This window comes from Notolepis coatsorum, assembly GCF_963971535.1.
Source record: "Notolepis coatsorum genome assembly, chromosome: 2".
In the NCBI taxonomy this organism is placed as follows: Eukaryota; Metazoa; Chordata; class Actinopteri; order Aulopiformes; family Paralepididae; genus Notolepis; species Notolepis coatsorum.
Genome location: NC_140166.1, coordinates 195,142,721 through 195,158,151, shown reverse-complemented (window position 1 = coordinate 195,158,151; position 15,431 = coordinate 195,142,721). Strand labels below are relative to the sequence as shown.

At 43.0% G+C, this 15,431-nt stretch overlaps 1 protein-coding gene across 1 annotated transcript in view; it reads left to right on the top strand.

Annotated features, from left to right (window-relative positions):
- xpr1a (xenotropic and polytropic retrovirus receptor 1a) overlaps positions 1-15,431 on the top strand; it is a gene marked incomplete at its 5' end in the record, with an annotated part of 47,186 nt that overhangs the window by 30,774 nt on the left and 981 nt on the right. Inside the window, 3 exons of the mRNA XM_084308449.1 lie at positions 8,363-8,529; positions 8,931-9,070; positions 14,487-14,711. Of these exons, the coding sequence (XP_084164575.1) occupies positions 8,363-8,529; positions 8,931-9,070; positions 14,487-14,711 (532 nt within the window). The remainder of the gene's footprint in view (positions 1-8,362; positions 8,530-8,930; positions 9,071-14,486; positions 14,712-15,431) is intronic.

The window sequence follows — 15,431 nt, the reverse complement described above, 5'->3', positions numbered from 1 at the left end:
ATGCCAGGAAAGTATCTCAGTATCACATCTTTGACTCACGTTACAATAATCCATATTTAAAAATCACTATTAAGCGTGTGGCATAAAAGTGTCACGCCATCCACTAGGGCTGGGCAATTAATCGAAATAAAATCACGATCTCGATTCATAGACCTATGCAATCTAATTTCTAAATGATGAAGATATTTTTTATTAAAAAAGATAAAAATAAGTTAAGTTAACTTTTTTAAATTGTGACGATTCTGACTTGAGTTATTTTGTATGTTACAATAGACTTTTAAGTTTAAGTCAAGCACTTTCATATATGTTATGTTTAAGTTTAAGTCAAGCACTTTGATATGTTATGTTGTCTGTTTATTGAAAAAATAAGAATCGTGTGAGAGAATCGTGATCTCAATTCTTAGAGAGAAAAATCGTGATTCACATTTGAGCAAGAATCGCCCAGCCCTACAGTACCATCCACCCTAGTTGCAGAAATGAACAGGTTAATGCATGTGTGCGTGCGTGTGTGTGTGTGTCTGGCTTTGACCCCAGCCTGGCTGACTATTCTGCCCAGAGACCCAGATGCAGGTGCAGATGCAAGTTTCAAGTTTGTTTATTTGTTTATGCACCTGAAGTGAAACAAAACCCCCCACACTAAGCACTCCCTGGGCCATGCTCTAGGGCAGGGGTCAGCAACCTTTACTATCAAAAGAGCCATTCCCCCTCCCACAAACACAAATTCATCTGGAGCCGCAACACCAATTTACCCTTAAAATGAAGATAACAGTGTATAACGTTTTATATATAGTTATCCCCAAGCATACCCCATATTTAGCATAAATGTTCACGTTTAACCATTAGAGGGGCACCGATAGGGCATGTCCTCTAATTTTCTCCACTCAAAAGGGCACTTTTGCGTGACATTATTTAACCGTCGGGGCACATGGTCAAGTGTAGACCATTGGAAGGGCACCAATGGGCACGTCCTCTCATTTTCAACACTCAAAAGGGGCATTTTAGCGCAATGTTTTCAACTGTGGGGGCACATGGTCACGTTTAACCATTAGAGGGGCACCAATAGGGCACGTCCTCTAATTTCTTTCACTCAAAAGGGCACTTTTGCGTGATATTATTTAACCGTGGGGCACATGGTCAAGTTTAGACCATTAGAAGAGCACCAATAGGGCACACCTTCTAATTTTTCGCCACTCAAAAGGGCACTTTAGCGCGCATTTTTTAACCGTGGGGGCACCAATAGGGCACATCCTCTAATTTCTTTCACTCAAAAGGGCACTTAAGTGCGCGTTTTTCAACCGTGGGGGCACCAATAGGGCACATCGTCTAATTTCTTTCACTCAAAAGGGCACTTTAGCGGGCATTTTTCAACCGTGGGGGCACCAATAGGGCACATCCTCTAATTTATTTCACTCAAAAGGGCACTTTAGCGCGCGTTTTTCAACCGTGGGGGCACCAATAGGGCACATCCTCTAATTTCTTTCACTCAAAAGGGCACTTTAGCGCTCGTTTTTCAACCGTGGGGGCACCAATAGGGCACATCCTCTAATTTCTTTCACTCAAAAGGGCACTTAAGCGCGCGTTTTTCGACCGTGGGGGCACCAATAGGGCACATCCTCTAATTTCTTTCACTCAAAAGGGCACTTTAGCGCGCGTTTTTCAACCGTGGGGGCACCAATAGGGCACATCCTCTAATTTCTTTCACTCAAAAGGGCACTTAAGCGCGCGTTTTTCGACCGTGGGGGTGCCCCCCCCCCCCTGAGTCCGCCAGTGGCACGGAGTGTGTGTGACAGGAGCTAGTGACCACTGTTAGCCTCTATCGAGCCCCAGATCAATGGCCGTCTAACCACGCTAACCCCTGTAATGGCCCTGGTGGCTAGAAGAGTTAAATACCTCAAATCGCTTTACTGGGACAAAATGGAGCCTAGCAAACTACAGCAAATGGGTTTTCTCCAGTGAAAAGAATATATTATCCAGGGAGACTTTCTGGGCTTAATCTGTGCCTGGGAGAACCTCCCTTTGGCCTTTACATGCCAACAGAGCTTCCAGCCATAGTATATTAGAAAACCTCACCTCCGTTCCATCTCTCTGACGAGCTGCGGTGATGTGGGAACACGGTACTTAATAGAGCAGGACTGAGGAGCCACAGGAGTGACTGTCTGTTCAAGATGTCCCCGGTCTGGTCCCTGGTGTCTCGCTGGCTGTAAGCGGGAGGACCCGGTGACCATGATAGATGGGACTCTATAGCCCCGCCTCTGTCTGCCTCGGTGGGACTCGCTGCGTTAGGCTCTCGAGGTGGTTAATCTGTGTCTGGCAGGGAACAAGCAACAGTCGCGGATGCTCATTCACAGGCATGCTCACTCACACAAACATTCATATGCATGCTCACTCACACAAACATTCATATGCATGCTCACTCACACAAACATGCATATGCATGCTCACTCACACAAACATTCACATGCATGCTCACTCACACAAATATTCACATGCATGCTCACTCACACAAACATTCATATGCATGCTCACTCACACAAACATTCATATGCATGCTCACTCACACAAACATTCATATGCATGCTCACTCACACAAACATTCACATGCATGCTCACTCACACAAATATTCACAGGCATGCTCACTCACACAAATATTCATATGCATGCTCACTCACACAAATATTCATATGCATGCTCACTCACTCACACAAACATTCATATGCATGCTCACTCACACAAACATTCACAGGCATGCTCACTCACACAAACATTCACATGCATGCTCACTCACACAAACATTCATATGCATGCTCACTCACACAAATATTCATATGCATGCTCACTCACTCACACAAACATTCATATGCATGCTCACTCACACAAACATTCACAGGCATGCTCACTCACACAAATATTCATATGCATGCTCACTCACACAAACATTCATATGCATGCTCACTCACACAAATATTCATATGCATGCTCACTCACACAAACATTCACGTGCATGCTCACTCACACAAATATTCATATGCATGCTCACTCACACAAATATTCACGTGCATTGACAATATGGTTTGATCCCCAGGCTTTGGTATCTTGGAGAGAATTGGAAGAAAAACATAGTAGCCCCACAGAGACTGAAGGACATAGCACACACTAAACTTCCAATCAAGCACTGTGAGCGGAAATTTGGCCCCATAATTACCCATGCAATCCGAACATGGCGGGAAACACAAAAAAAATATCCTAACCCTCAAAAATGGCATAATCACACTCCCATATTCAATAACAATGCACTCTTAATGGGAAAACGTCCTATAAGATTCCCTATATGGGAAGAGCAAGGCATACACTCATTAGGGGATATTTTTAATAACCAGGGCTTCTGTAGTTATGGAGAAATATGCACAAAGTTTAACCTCACCGAGTCCACATGGCTTTTTTACATACAGTTACGCCTATGTTTGAAGTCTCACAGTGTTCCATTACACATACCAGTTGAACACCACAGATACCACACATTTTTCTATGAAAGAGAAACATTGGGAGGTTTTGTATCAGGTTTTTATTATCAATTACTAACGTCCTCGTATGAAACCCTTCAACTAGACACTGTCTGGAGGAGGGATATTCCAGACCTGGAAAGTGACTTTGATTGGCAAGAAGCATGGGCAAATGTCCGTCTTACATCAAGGAACCCGGACCATCAACAAATCAATCTTAACTATATTCACAGGACATACTTGACTCCTATAAGACTGAACAGAATGGGCCTGAAACAGGACTCAAAATGCTCCCAATGTACAAATGGAGACGAAGGGACATTTATGCACATGTATTGGGACTGCCCACCAGTTAAGGCATTCTGGAAAGATGTGACCCATCAATTATCAAAACTCGTATCTTGGAATATACCAGTACACCCCTCTGTATTGCTTTTGAATTATGTTTTTGAGTTTGCAGTAAATCCACAGCTAAAGAGATTGGTCTTATCAGGTATCACAGTAGCTAAAAAACTGATCGCATCACGCTGGTTTCAACCGGAAAAAATGTGCCGTAAAGTTTGGTCTCTTACATATCTCGATGTGATATATCAAGAAATATCTACAGCAAGAATTCTGGGTCTCAACGAATCCAAAATGTCAATGTGGGTAGAAGTGGTGGAGAGAATAAAAGCTAGCTTATAATGGTAGTGTCTGGTTAGGAGTGAGGGATAATGGAGGTACTATCCAAGGAGGGGTCCGGGAGGGGGGGGGTTCGAGTTGGAGCATATGTGTGTAGGGTTTTAGAAAATAGGTATTAGGGGTATGTCCTATATAAGCATTTGTATAATTGTTAATTTCGCTGGATATACACTGTATACGGTTAAAATATTATTATAGACTTTTTTTTTGTCTTGTTTCTGTACTTGCATGTAATTTTAACCACCTTGACTGTTAGTTGCATTATGCATTATGTGTTGAGTACTGACTTTTAATAATTTCTGTTTTGCAATAATAAAAAAAAATAAAAAAATATTCACGTGCATGCTCACTCACACAAACATTCACATGCATGCTCACTCACACAAATATTCACATGCATGCTCACTCACACAAACATTCATATGCATGCTCACTCACACAAATATTCACATGCATGCTCACTCACACAAACATTCACGTGCATGCTCACTCACACAAATATTCACATGCATGCTCACTCACACAAATATTCATATGCATGCTCACTCACACAAACATTCACGTGCATGCTCACTCACACAAATATTCATATGCATGCTCACTCACACAAATATTCACGTGCATGCTCACTCATAAATATTCACATGCATGCTCACTCACACAAACATTCATATGCATGCTCACTCACACAAATATTCATATGCATGCTCACTCACACAAACATTCACATGCATGCTCACTCACACAAACATTCACATGCATGCTCACTCACACAAATATTCACATGCATGCTCACTCACACAAATATTCATATGCATGCTCACTCACACAAACATTCACGTGCATGCTCACTCACACAAATATTCACATGCATGCTCACTCACAAACATTCCTGTGCATGTCGTGCACGTAGTCTTGATCTGTGAGGATCAGAGAGCAGCCTGGGTGCTTCTCAAATATGTCTGTGTGTTGATGTATGTGGGTCCTTCAGGGAACCAAACATTACTGCAGCACGTGCCTCTGGCTCTGTAGTGAGTGTAAGCTACTCTGTATGAAGCACCACCTGGGTGTCTGCTCTGGTGTGAATGGTTCTCATTGGCCGAGTGGCAGTGTTTTAGGACACGGACACGCACGTGCATGTAGTACATACACATACACAGTCATACAGAAGCCCTGCCACTTTGGAACAACAGCAGAAGGGGACATAATCACTGTCAGCTAGTCAAAAAGGCTGAGGAGTGTCACGGTGGAGTGAGCGTGACAGAACAGCACAGCTGCTCAACCAGGCACATTCTCAGCGGCATAGTAATACGGATGCCTCTCATCGGAGTGAAGAAATAACAGTATCTGGTTAGATTTAGTTGATTATTCTAATAATAAAAAGGGGAGATCACTGTTGTAGTAGGCTTTACAGTTTCTGCTCTGCATTGTCTGCTTTTGAAAACAAGGAACATAATATGGTGAGAATGTCATTTGATCTCGCCGGTCCGGCAAAGTGAGGACCATTTAGACTCGACCAGGAAAGTATCATTTGTATGTGGTTGAGTCTATATGGTCCTCATTGCAAATGCAGTTAATGCGGCTCTAAAGGTCAAAAAGTAAAAATGTAAATGTGAAGATATTCGATCATTTGGAATGAGAACTGTGTGGACTCAAACCATTTACGTGGAATAAGCATGAAGTTTCATGCTTGAGTCTAAATGTTGTCACGTCACAGTCCATAATTGCGAGGACTATTTAGACTCGACCATTAACTCATTCAGCGGCAGTCACGAGAAAAGTCGGGTTAACTCACCAACCGTTCAGCGCCAATCACGAGAAAACTCTGGTTTTAATCGTTATTTCATTTATTAGCTATATCCATACATTTTTCATCCAGCCTGATGTTATCATTGGGAATGGGTCTGAGCTCGCAAAAGGGCAAATACCGCCGCCTACGCCTTCCAGCCGGTATTGCACTCCATTAGAAATGGTGTAGTTCCTTTTCTGGGCCGATCTGAGCCGTGCGGGCGGGGTTTAAATACTCCGGTAGGACTAGCGTTTACCACGATACATCTGCGATGCTCCCCCCCCCCCCCCCCCCCTTCATATGCAATGCCGGACAATGTGGGACAGACCTCCACGAGCAGTATTTGGAATGGCGATCAGATAATTGGATAATTTTTTTGCATTACATCAGAGACCAGGTAAGGACTCTATATATCCAATTTTGCGTTGATCTGATATTACTTTCTACTGCGATCGAAGCTGTCTGTGTGTGCTGTGTGTGGCTGTTTACCGTTGGCTGCGGTGGGGGTTGGGGGGCCGAGCGCCCCGCTACGAGGGCCATTTCATGTATGCACGAGGAGACATAATAATGATAATCTAGCATAGATTTCAGGAAGATTCGCTAATCAGGCGAAAAATTACAACGTGATAAGTGTATTCCACTAAAACGTTATTATCGCGTCTTTTCCTGGGATTACCAAATCACCAAAACTATACTCATATTCAAAACGGTATAAAACGGAAATGTACGGATGAAAAAACAATCTGTTTTGTGCATGTTGACTGGAAGCAACTCACTGACAATCAACGGGTGTATTAGACCCATATCTATAATATAAGATATATTTTAAGCACTCGCAAATTTCGCAGTCTCCCCATTGATTAAAGCGATGGCGTTCTGGCGCCCCGACCCCTGGCGCTGATTGAGTTAAATGACATACTTCAAGTTCAAGTTTTGTTTTATTTGTCACGTATAAAGTACATGTACATTACAGTGAAATGCTTGGTTCTGTATGAGCCCCCTGAGAATGTGCTTCAAAAGTCCAAACACTATACAAAATATACAATATACAATACAATATACAAACTAAAGTACAAAATGAAGTACAAAATGCTAACTTTTTTTTAATGCAAAATGCAAAAATTAGGTATGGATGTAGTGCAAATCTTTTTCCACATCATTTAACGTGGTTTGAGTCAAATGATCAAATATCTTACTGATTTGATTAAATTAAATCAGTTCCAGTTCAAAGAAACCCACAATCAATACTTAAAATAAGCATACATAAACTGATCCTGGAGAAAAAAACTGTAATCAACTTTACAGTCAATGAATGTTTGATAATGATATATATATATATATCTCGTATTACCTGTAATCTATTCTGAATAACAACAATGTGATAGGGAAGGTCAGATGATGATGTTTGTTGCTGAATCTTAATAAATCATTCCAATCTGTAATCTATGAAATCTTTCATTGCTGTTTTAACAGCATATTCATGGTGAAAGGGCTCCCTCTAGTGGTGAAGTGTTTGTGGCTGAATTGATTGATTGATTGATTGATTGATTGATTGAAAAGTTTATTAACAGATTGCAGAATGGGTACAGTACAGTACAGCTCAATACATACAATTGTTAAGGGGATGCAGACCAGAGAAAGACTTTCGTCTTGTTTACATCAGGGTCCCCCATTTTCAATTCATCATAACATATATGACATACATGACATACAGATAGACAGTACTGTTACATCTATACATTTATGACATATCAGATTTGCAAATACAGTACTGTTTGTGATACAGAAAGTGTCCAGAAAAAGAGTGTATATACATTTGACGTAGAAACTGTACATTGGAGGAGGTTGGGTGGGTGGGGTGGGGTTGGGTGGGTGGGGGCTGTACATTGGAGGGGGGGGGGGGGGGGGGGGGTTGGGGTAGGGGGGGGGGGACACTGTACACTGTACATTGGAATACTGACAAAGCCATACTTGGTAATTTACTGTACAACTGGGTTAAGACATTTGTAGGGGCCAGTTTCGAATTGCAGTCTCCCGTAGGTGTTCTTTGAGAGTGTTTTTGAAAGTGGGTAGTGATTCACATCCTTTACAGCTTTGGGTAGGGCGTTCCACATTGATGTGGCATAATTGCGAAACGTGTTTAGTCCCTTGTTTGAGCCGAATCTGGGTTTAACATGATTTGTGGAGCTCCCTCTGGTGTTGTGATCGCAACTACCATGCAGTAGTCAGACAGACACTTTACTTTAAGCCATAATACAAGTTTACATACTAGGACATCTGTAATGGTATGTCTCCTCTGTATCAAAAATCAGTTTGAGTGAAATTAAATGATGGAAATAGTCTTGAGTGAAATAAGTCACATGTGTTTGTGTTTGTGTTTGTGTGTTCCAGAGCAGGGCCATACAGACGCAGACATGTTCTTCTACCTGCTGATCGTGTTCTCAGCCATCAGCTCTCTTTACACACTGATCTGGGACCTGCGTATGGACTGGGGCCTGTTTGACCGCGGAGCCGGAGAGAACACCTTCCTCAGAGAAGAGATAGTCTACCCACACAAGGTAGGAGTTTACTGATACATACTGCACACACACACACACACACACACACACACACACACACACACACACACACACACACACACACACACACACACACACACACACACACACACACACACACACTCACACACACACACACACACACACATGCACACACATGCACACACATGCACACACATACACACACACACGCACATGCTTGGGGCAAAAAAACTGTTAAATACAGCTGAAACGTAATCACAATTGTAACATTATTGTGAAAGGTTTTGATAAAATCATGCGAAATGCTGAAAATGTCCCAGAAAATAAGATGATATGAGCAAGGAAATCTCCTAACTTGATCCACATACACATTACTCTATTCCCTCCCTTCTCTAAACTGCTGCCTCTTCTTTGTCCAGGCCTACTACTACTGCGCCATCATAGAGGACGTCATCCTGCGCTTTGCCTGGACCATTCAGATCTCTCTCACCACCATGACCAACATCCCCTCTGTGGGCGACATCGTAGCCACTGTACTGGCTCCACTAGAGGTCTTCAGGTGGGGCTCTCACTCACTCATGCACTCGCTTGTGTCAGCAAACAAACACTCAGTCAGACAGACAGTCAGTCAGTCAGTCAGTCAGTCAGTCAGTCAGTCAGTCAGTCAGTCAGTCAGTCAGTCAGACAGACAGTCAATTAGTCAGTCAGTCACTTGCTCTTTACCTCCTTCACTCACTCTCTCTCTCTGTCCCAATTTACTCACTTCTTTCCCCCATCTGTCTCTCCCACATCTCACCTAAAAGTGAGCGTGGCTGTTGGGTGCTAGGCTACCTACTGTATGTGCATTGAATAAAGTGAAGCCAGCTTCCTCTAGGCTTCAATTAATTCAATGCGCATGGTAGGGCTGTCCCCGACTAAGGATTTGGATGGTCGACTATGATTGGCCAAAATGTGCCGTTATTCGACTATTGGTCGACTAAAAAAAGTATAATATTAAAAAAAAAAAAAAAAAAAAAAAAGAAGAAAAAAAAATTATCATTCCATTTGGGCTGTGGGGGGTGCTTAATGTCTGAATGAGTCGACTGAAGGCTTCTTGTCCTCTGCAAAAGCATGCAATTGGTCCACTAATGGATACATCTTGATATTTGTCTAGTCTAGTGTGTTCATTAGATGGGTGAAATCCTCTTTCAGTGCCTCTGTGCCTGTTTTCGTAGGCAGTTAGCCTCGCTGGTATGCGTGCCATTAGCAAACCACGTGAACTTTGGAAATGACTCAATAATCAACTAGGCTGCAGTAAAAAACTTAAAACCAGATTCTCAAACATAAACATAAAGACAGACAACACGCTCATCACAGACAAGCTGGATGTAGCCAATTACTTAAACATCTTCTTCACAAACATAGCCACAACACTGGTAAACAAACTACCCTCCCACTCAGGGCATTATGGGGTAGAACACATAGTAGCATACTACAAAAACCTAGGGGTCCGCAAAGACGACTTCCAACTAGTAATGGTAACAACCGATGAGGTACTCAAAACATTTTGCGCCCTCCAACCAAGACCACTGGCTATGACAACATCCCCTCCAAATTCCAAAGACTCAGCAGCCGCCATCACCCCAGTCATCACACACATAATAAACCTCTCCATAAAACAGGGACACGTCCCCAAGGACTTCAAAATTGCGAGAGTGACTCCTCTGCACAAAAAGGGCAGCAAATTAGACCCAGGCAACTACCGCCCTGTTTCTATTCTTACCTCGAAAAGTACCTGGCGGAAGAAAATCTAATCTACGAATTCCAATCTGGCTTCAGAACGTCCCACTCCACTGACACATGCCTTCTCTATTTGAACGACCACATCAAACAAGAGGTGGACACGGGCAAATACTGCGGCATGGTCATGCTGGACCTACAAAAGGCCTTCGACACTGTCAATCACTCCATTCTGATTGACAAGCTAAAAGCAATTGGTTTTGATAGTTCATCAGTGAGCTGGATGCAATCCTACCTGGAGGGGAGAGAACAGATGGTGGAGGTAAACGGTACCCTATCCCCCCTCCTCACAGTGAGCTGTGGTGTTCCACAGGGAAGCATACTAGGACCGCTACTGTTCCTAATTTATGCAAATGACATGTCGTCAGCCTGTGACTGCAACTTGTTCCTGTTTGCGGACGACTCAGCCCTGCTGGTCTCTGACAAGAACAAGTTGCAGGTTGAAAAAACCCTCAGCTCGGAACTAGGCAAAATCTGCATATGGCTCGCTGATAACAAACTATCATTACACATGGGCAAAACAGAGTCCATTCTCTTCGGTTCAAATAACAAACTCAGCGAGACCGACGGCTTCTCAGTTACAGTGGGTGACAATATTGTCACAAGGAAAGATGAAATTACCTACCTGGGTTCCATCCTAGAGGCAAATCTTTCCTGTGACAAAATGGCATCCAATGTAATAAAGAAAGTCAACCAACGAACTAGATTCTTGTACCGGATCTCCTCTCTGGTAAACAAGAATACCCTGAAGACTCTGGCAGGAGCACTCATTCAAGGGTACTATGACTATGCTATATATGGGAGGGGGCTATAGCAACCCACTGCCGCAGCAGCGCTCTCCATATGGATCTCCATTTTCATCTTCATCCTCATCTCCAGTGAATCATCCTCCTCCCCCTACCGCCCTGATGTTTCAGCCACCGCCCCCGTCCGCTCCAGTGTTTCACCCGGCCCCAACTGCCCCGACGTACAACCTGCCCCCGGCCGCCCCTACATACATGGATTCAATGGACTTTCTGTCTCAAACAAACAAACCGCCTCCGTCCTACACGTCCCTCTTCTCCCCTTCCGTCCCGGACGTGTCTGTTCCCACTGGGTCTGATGACAAGAAAGAAATGTAACGATAACTGGTTGATAAAAACCTATTATACTCTCTTTACCGGGAATGGAAACCGGTCATCTCAGTCTGTTCACATAATGTGACCTTTCATCATTAAGACTCAGTGGTGCTATTGTATACGATACATGTTGTTACCATGTTAGAAAGTATACGATACATGTTGTTACCATGTTAGAAAGGTTTACAGTATATCCAAGGTTTAACCTCTGTCCTGTGTCCGAGGTCTAGAGACGCTCTTGTTGAGAGACATGTATGATACAGTATATTACACTGGAATGAAAATTAGACAAACCTGTGACTTCTGTATTCTAGCTTTGGTTTTCTTTGCCAGCTGTGAACTATGCAACACGAGCCTTAACACTTTATCCATCTTGGATATTTCATATTTTCCTGTGCTTTTATAAGTGCCATTTGGTTTTTCAGATGTTGTATTGTTTTGGGAACAATGGACGTCATTCATGAAATGTTCTTATGCACATCATTGGTTCCTATGTCGCGGCACTTTGCGAGCGTCTACCGGCTCCGGCTGCATTTTTCGCCGATCATGTAATATACCGCTCAAAACTTGAATTTGCCGCCTTTCGAACGCCACCTCACTCAACCAAATCCGTGCCTCGGTTCTCCAGTTCCATGACGATATGTCAGGCGAGTGTCTTTTTACAGGCCGCATCAAATGACCACGTCAGACTGTATACGCTCAAGAACACTGTTTACTAAAACCTCTCAAGCACTCATTTCTGAACGGATTTTTATAAAATTTGGACCTGTACTACACAAGACTTCAGGCTATGGAACCGCAGTGTTTTCCAGCTCATACCTCTATCCTGGAATAATGGAATCTGGAATCTGGCAACTACTAAAGAGAAATGTGAGTACACAAGTTCAACTCAAGTTCAAACCTCTGTTACTCTATTTCATTAGCACTGATTATCCTTTTCTGCATTAGTAACTTCAGAATGTTTTCCTTCAAAAGAGACCAGGCTCATGCATGTGCTATATGTATAAAGTATAAAGCTAAGCTTTGCAAAAAAAAGTTAATTGACACTTTTCTGCCTGCCTGTTAACACATTGTGTGCCAGCCATTAGACGGGGCCCGCTGTAGTCAGGCCAACTTTCCATTACAAACTTTCACTGTGCGTCACGTTGCTTGTAGAGTTAAACCTATATTTTATATTATAGCTACAGTATGGATCCAATATCATTGTCAATTGACAGTAGGAACCTTCCGTTCAAGATGCAAAAAAGATAATTTTTCCATCCATACGTTCCCGTTTTATACCGTGGTGAATAGAGTTTACCCTTCCTGATGACTTGTCATACAGAACTTGTAAGTCGCTTTGGATAAAAGCATCAGCTAAATGACTCAATGTAAATGTAAATGTATGCTTGCACCTCATGGTACCAAAGCACCTCAAAGGCGCTAAACAAGATTACAAACATCACAAAACAAACTGGTCAGACTACTACTTGACCTTACCCCTAGAACCCACTTCACGCCTGCCCACTTTGACAACCTAGGATGGCTTAGAGTAGACGACAGAGTACAGCAACTTGCAATGGGCCTGGTCTACAAGATACACTATACGACTAAGGTACCCATGTACATGTCAAAATACTTCCCAAAGGTCAGTGAATACCACGACCACAACACCAGATGAAGCTCAACAAATCATGTTAAACCCAGATTCGGCTCAAACAAGGGACTAAACACGTTTCGCAATTATGCCACATCAATGTGGAACGCCCTACCTAAAGCTGTAAAGGAATGTGAATCCCTACCCACATTCAAAACCGCTCTTAAAGAGCACCTACAGGAGGCTGCAGTTCGAAACTGGCCACCGTAAATGTCCAAATCCCCCACCCCCTCCTAATAGACAGTGTCCTCCCCACCGCATGTATATATTCTCTCCCCGCCGTATGTATATTTCTCTCCCACCCACCCACCCCCTCCAAATGTACAGTCTCCTCCCCCACCCACCCACCCCCTCCAAATGTACAGTCTCCTCCCCACCGTATGTATATTTCTCTCCCACCCACCCACCCCCTCCTAATGTACAGTCCCCTCCCCATCATATGTATATACTCTGTCAGGATCTATGGGTAACAGTACTGTATATTTGAATACCGTTTATGTCACAAATGTATCAGTACTAAATACCTGTATGTCCCTATGCCATAAATGTCATGTATGTTATAAATGTCAATATGAATTGAAAATGGGGGACCCTGATGTAAACAAGACAAACGACTTTCTCTGGTCTGCATCCCCTTAACAATTGTGTGTATTGAGCCATACTGTATTGTACCCATTCTGCAATCTGTTAAATAAAGTTTTCATTCATTCATTCATTCATTCATTCAGCCACGCTTCTAGGCCTCTTTTCTTTTGGAAAGAATGATAAAAAAATTATAATTTTTTATTTTTTATTGTATTCGACTAAGAGGTTGGCTAGTCGACTACGGCTCCTTTCGACCGATTAGTCGACTAATCGACTAATACGGGTCAGCCCTAGCGCATGGACAGCAGCTCAATGGTGATGTACATGTTTGGTATCTTGAGGCTGTTGATGGACATTTTTAGTCCCGAGCCGACCTTCCCGCTCTAGGCTTCCAATAACCACTCTATGACCACAACCTCATAGTTCAAGTTTCAAGTTCAAGTTTCAAGTTTGTTTATTAATTGTCACAATAAAATACACATACTTTACGGTGAAATGCTTGGTTCTGTATGAGCCCCTGAGAGTGTGCTTCATACAGTAAAAACAAGGTAAGTAAGAAAGTAAGTTTTCTGGTCATTTCAACCAATAATAACTATGATCACAACCTCATAGTTGTCTGGTCATTTCAACCAATAATAACTCTATGACCGATTGACCCCAACCTCATAGTTGTCTGGTAATTTCAACCAATCATCTTAACCTCCCCAACCGTTCCTCCTCTCTTCCCCTGACGTGAAGTTTGAACTAGAGATCAACTTCCGAACCCCCAATCCTCCCTAACGAAACCGCTGCATCATTTCAGAATGTACCGCTAAATCATCGTTACTTTAACCCCTGTCTACCTTCTCCTTCCGCAGGCGCTTTGTGTGGAACTTCTTCCGCCTGGAGAACGAGCACCTGAACAACTGTGGTGAGTTCCGCGCGGTGCGGGACATCTCGGTGGCGCCGCTCAACGCCGACGACCAGACGCTGTTGGAGCAGATGATGGACCAGGAGGAGGGGGTCCGGAACCGCTCAGGCAAGAAGAGCGGGAAGAGGAGCTACAGCCTGTCGCTGCGACGGCCCCTGCTTCCCACCTCACTGTAAGGACTCAACACACTGACTGACTTCATACACAGAGTTCAAATGTTCAAAGTTTTTTATTTGCGTTTTATGTTCTTCCGTATGAACTATATCTATGTCGTCTAGTATGACAGTAGCTCACATGAAACCCATTTAAAATCCAGATTTTCTTTTTAAATACCCTAGACTATAATGTGTAATGGCGACACCTGCTGGTCGCAAGAGGTACTGTCTCTGTGTTTTCAATACATTTCTCATGATCATTTTAGCTTTGTTGCACCTGTGTGCTTTCCTTTTTTACATGCAGACTTTCTGCAGAGCTAATCTTGGTTTATTGGTGGTCGAGGTGGCTGCATATTTGTTTTCCATTGTTCTGTGTAGAAAGTTTAGAAACCATCACATCTGCTTGGTTCTAGGCATGTATCTGATATCATGAGAACGCTGACCAAGCTGGTCGCATAGATTGCGCCGGTGGGCTCAGTTTGTGCTGTACATGCTCCAGAACTTCTATTTATTAATAGAAGAATGACTTACTTGGACACATTGGAGATAGAAATTGATAGGATTAGATAGGAATTAGATAGGAATTAGATAGGAATGGATATGTTTACTTTTTCAAAATATGAAATCCATTTGTCAGATACAGTATACATGTAAATGTTTGTGCGTGTGTGTGTGTGTGTGTGTGTGTGTGTGTGTGTGTGTGTGTGTGTGTGTGTGTGTGTGTCTTTCTCTCTCTC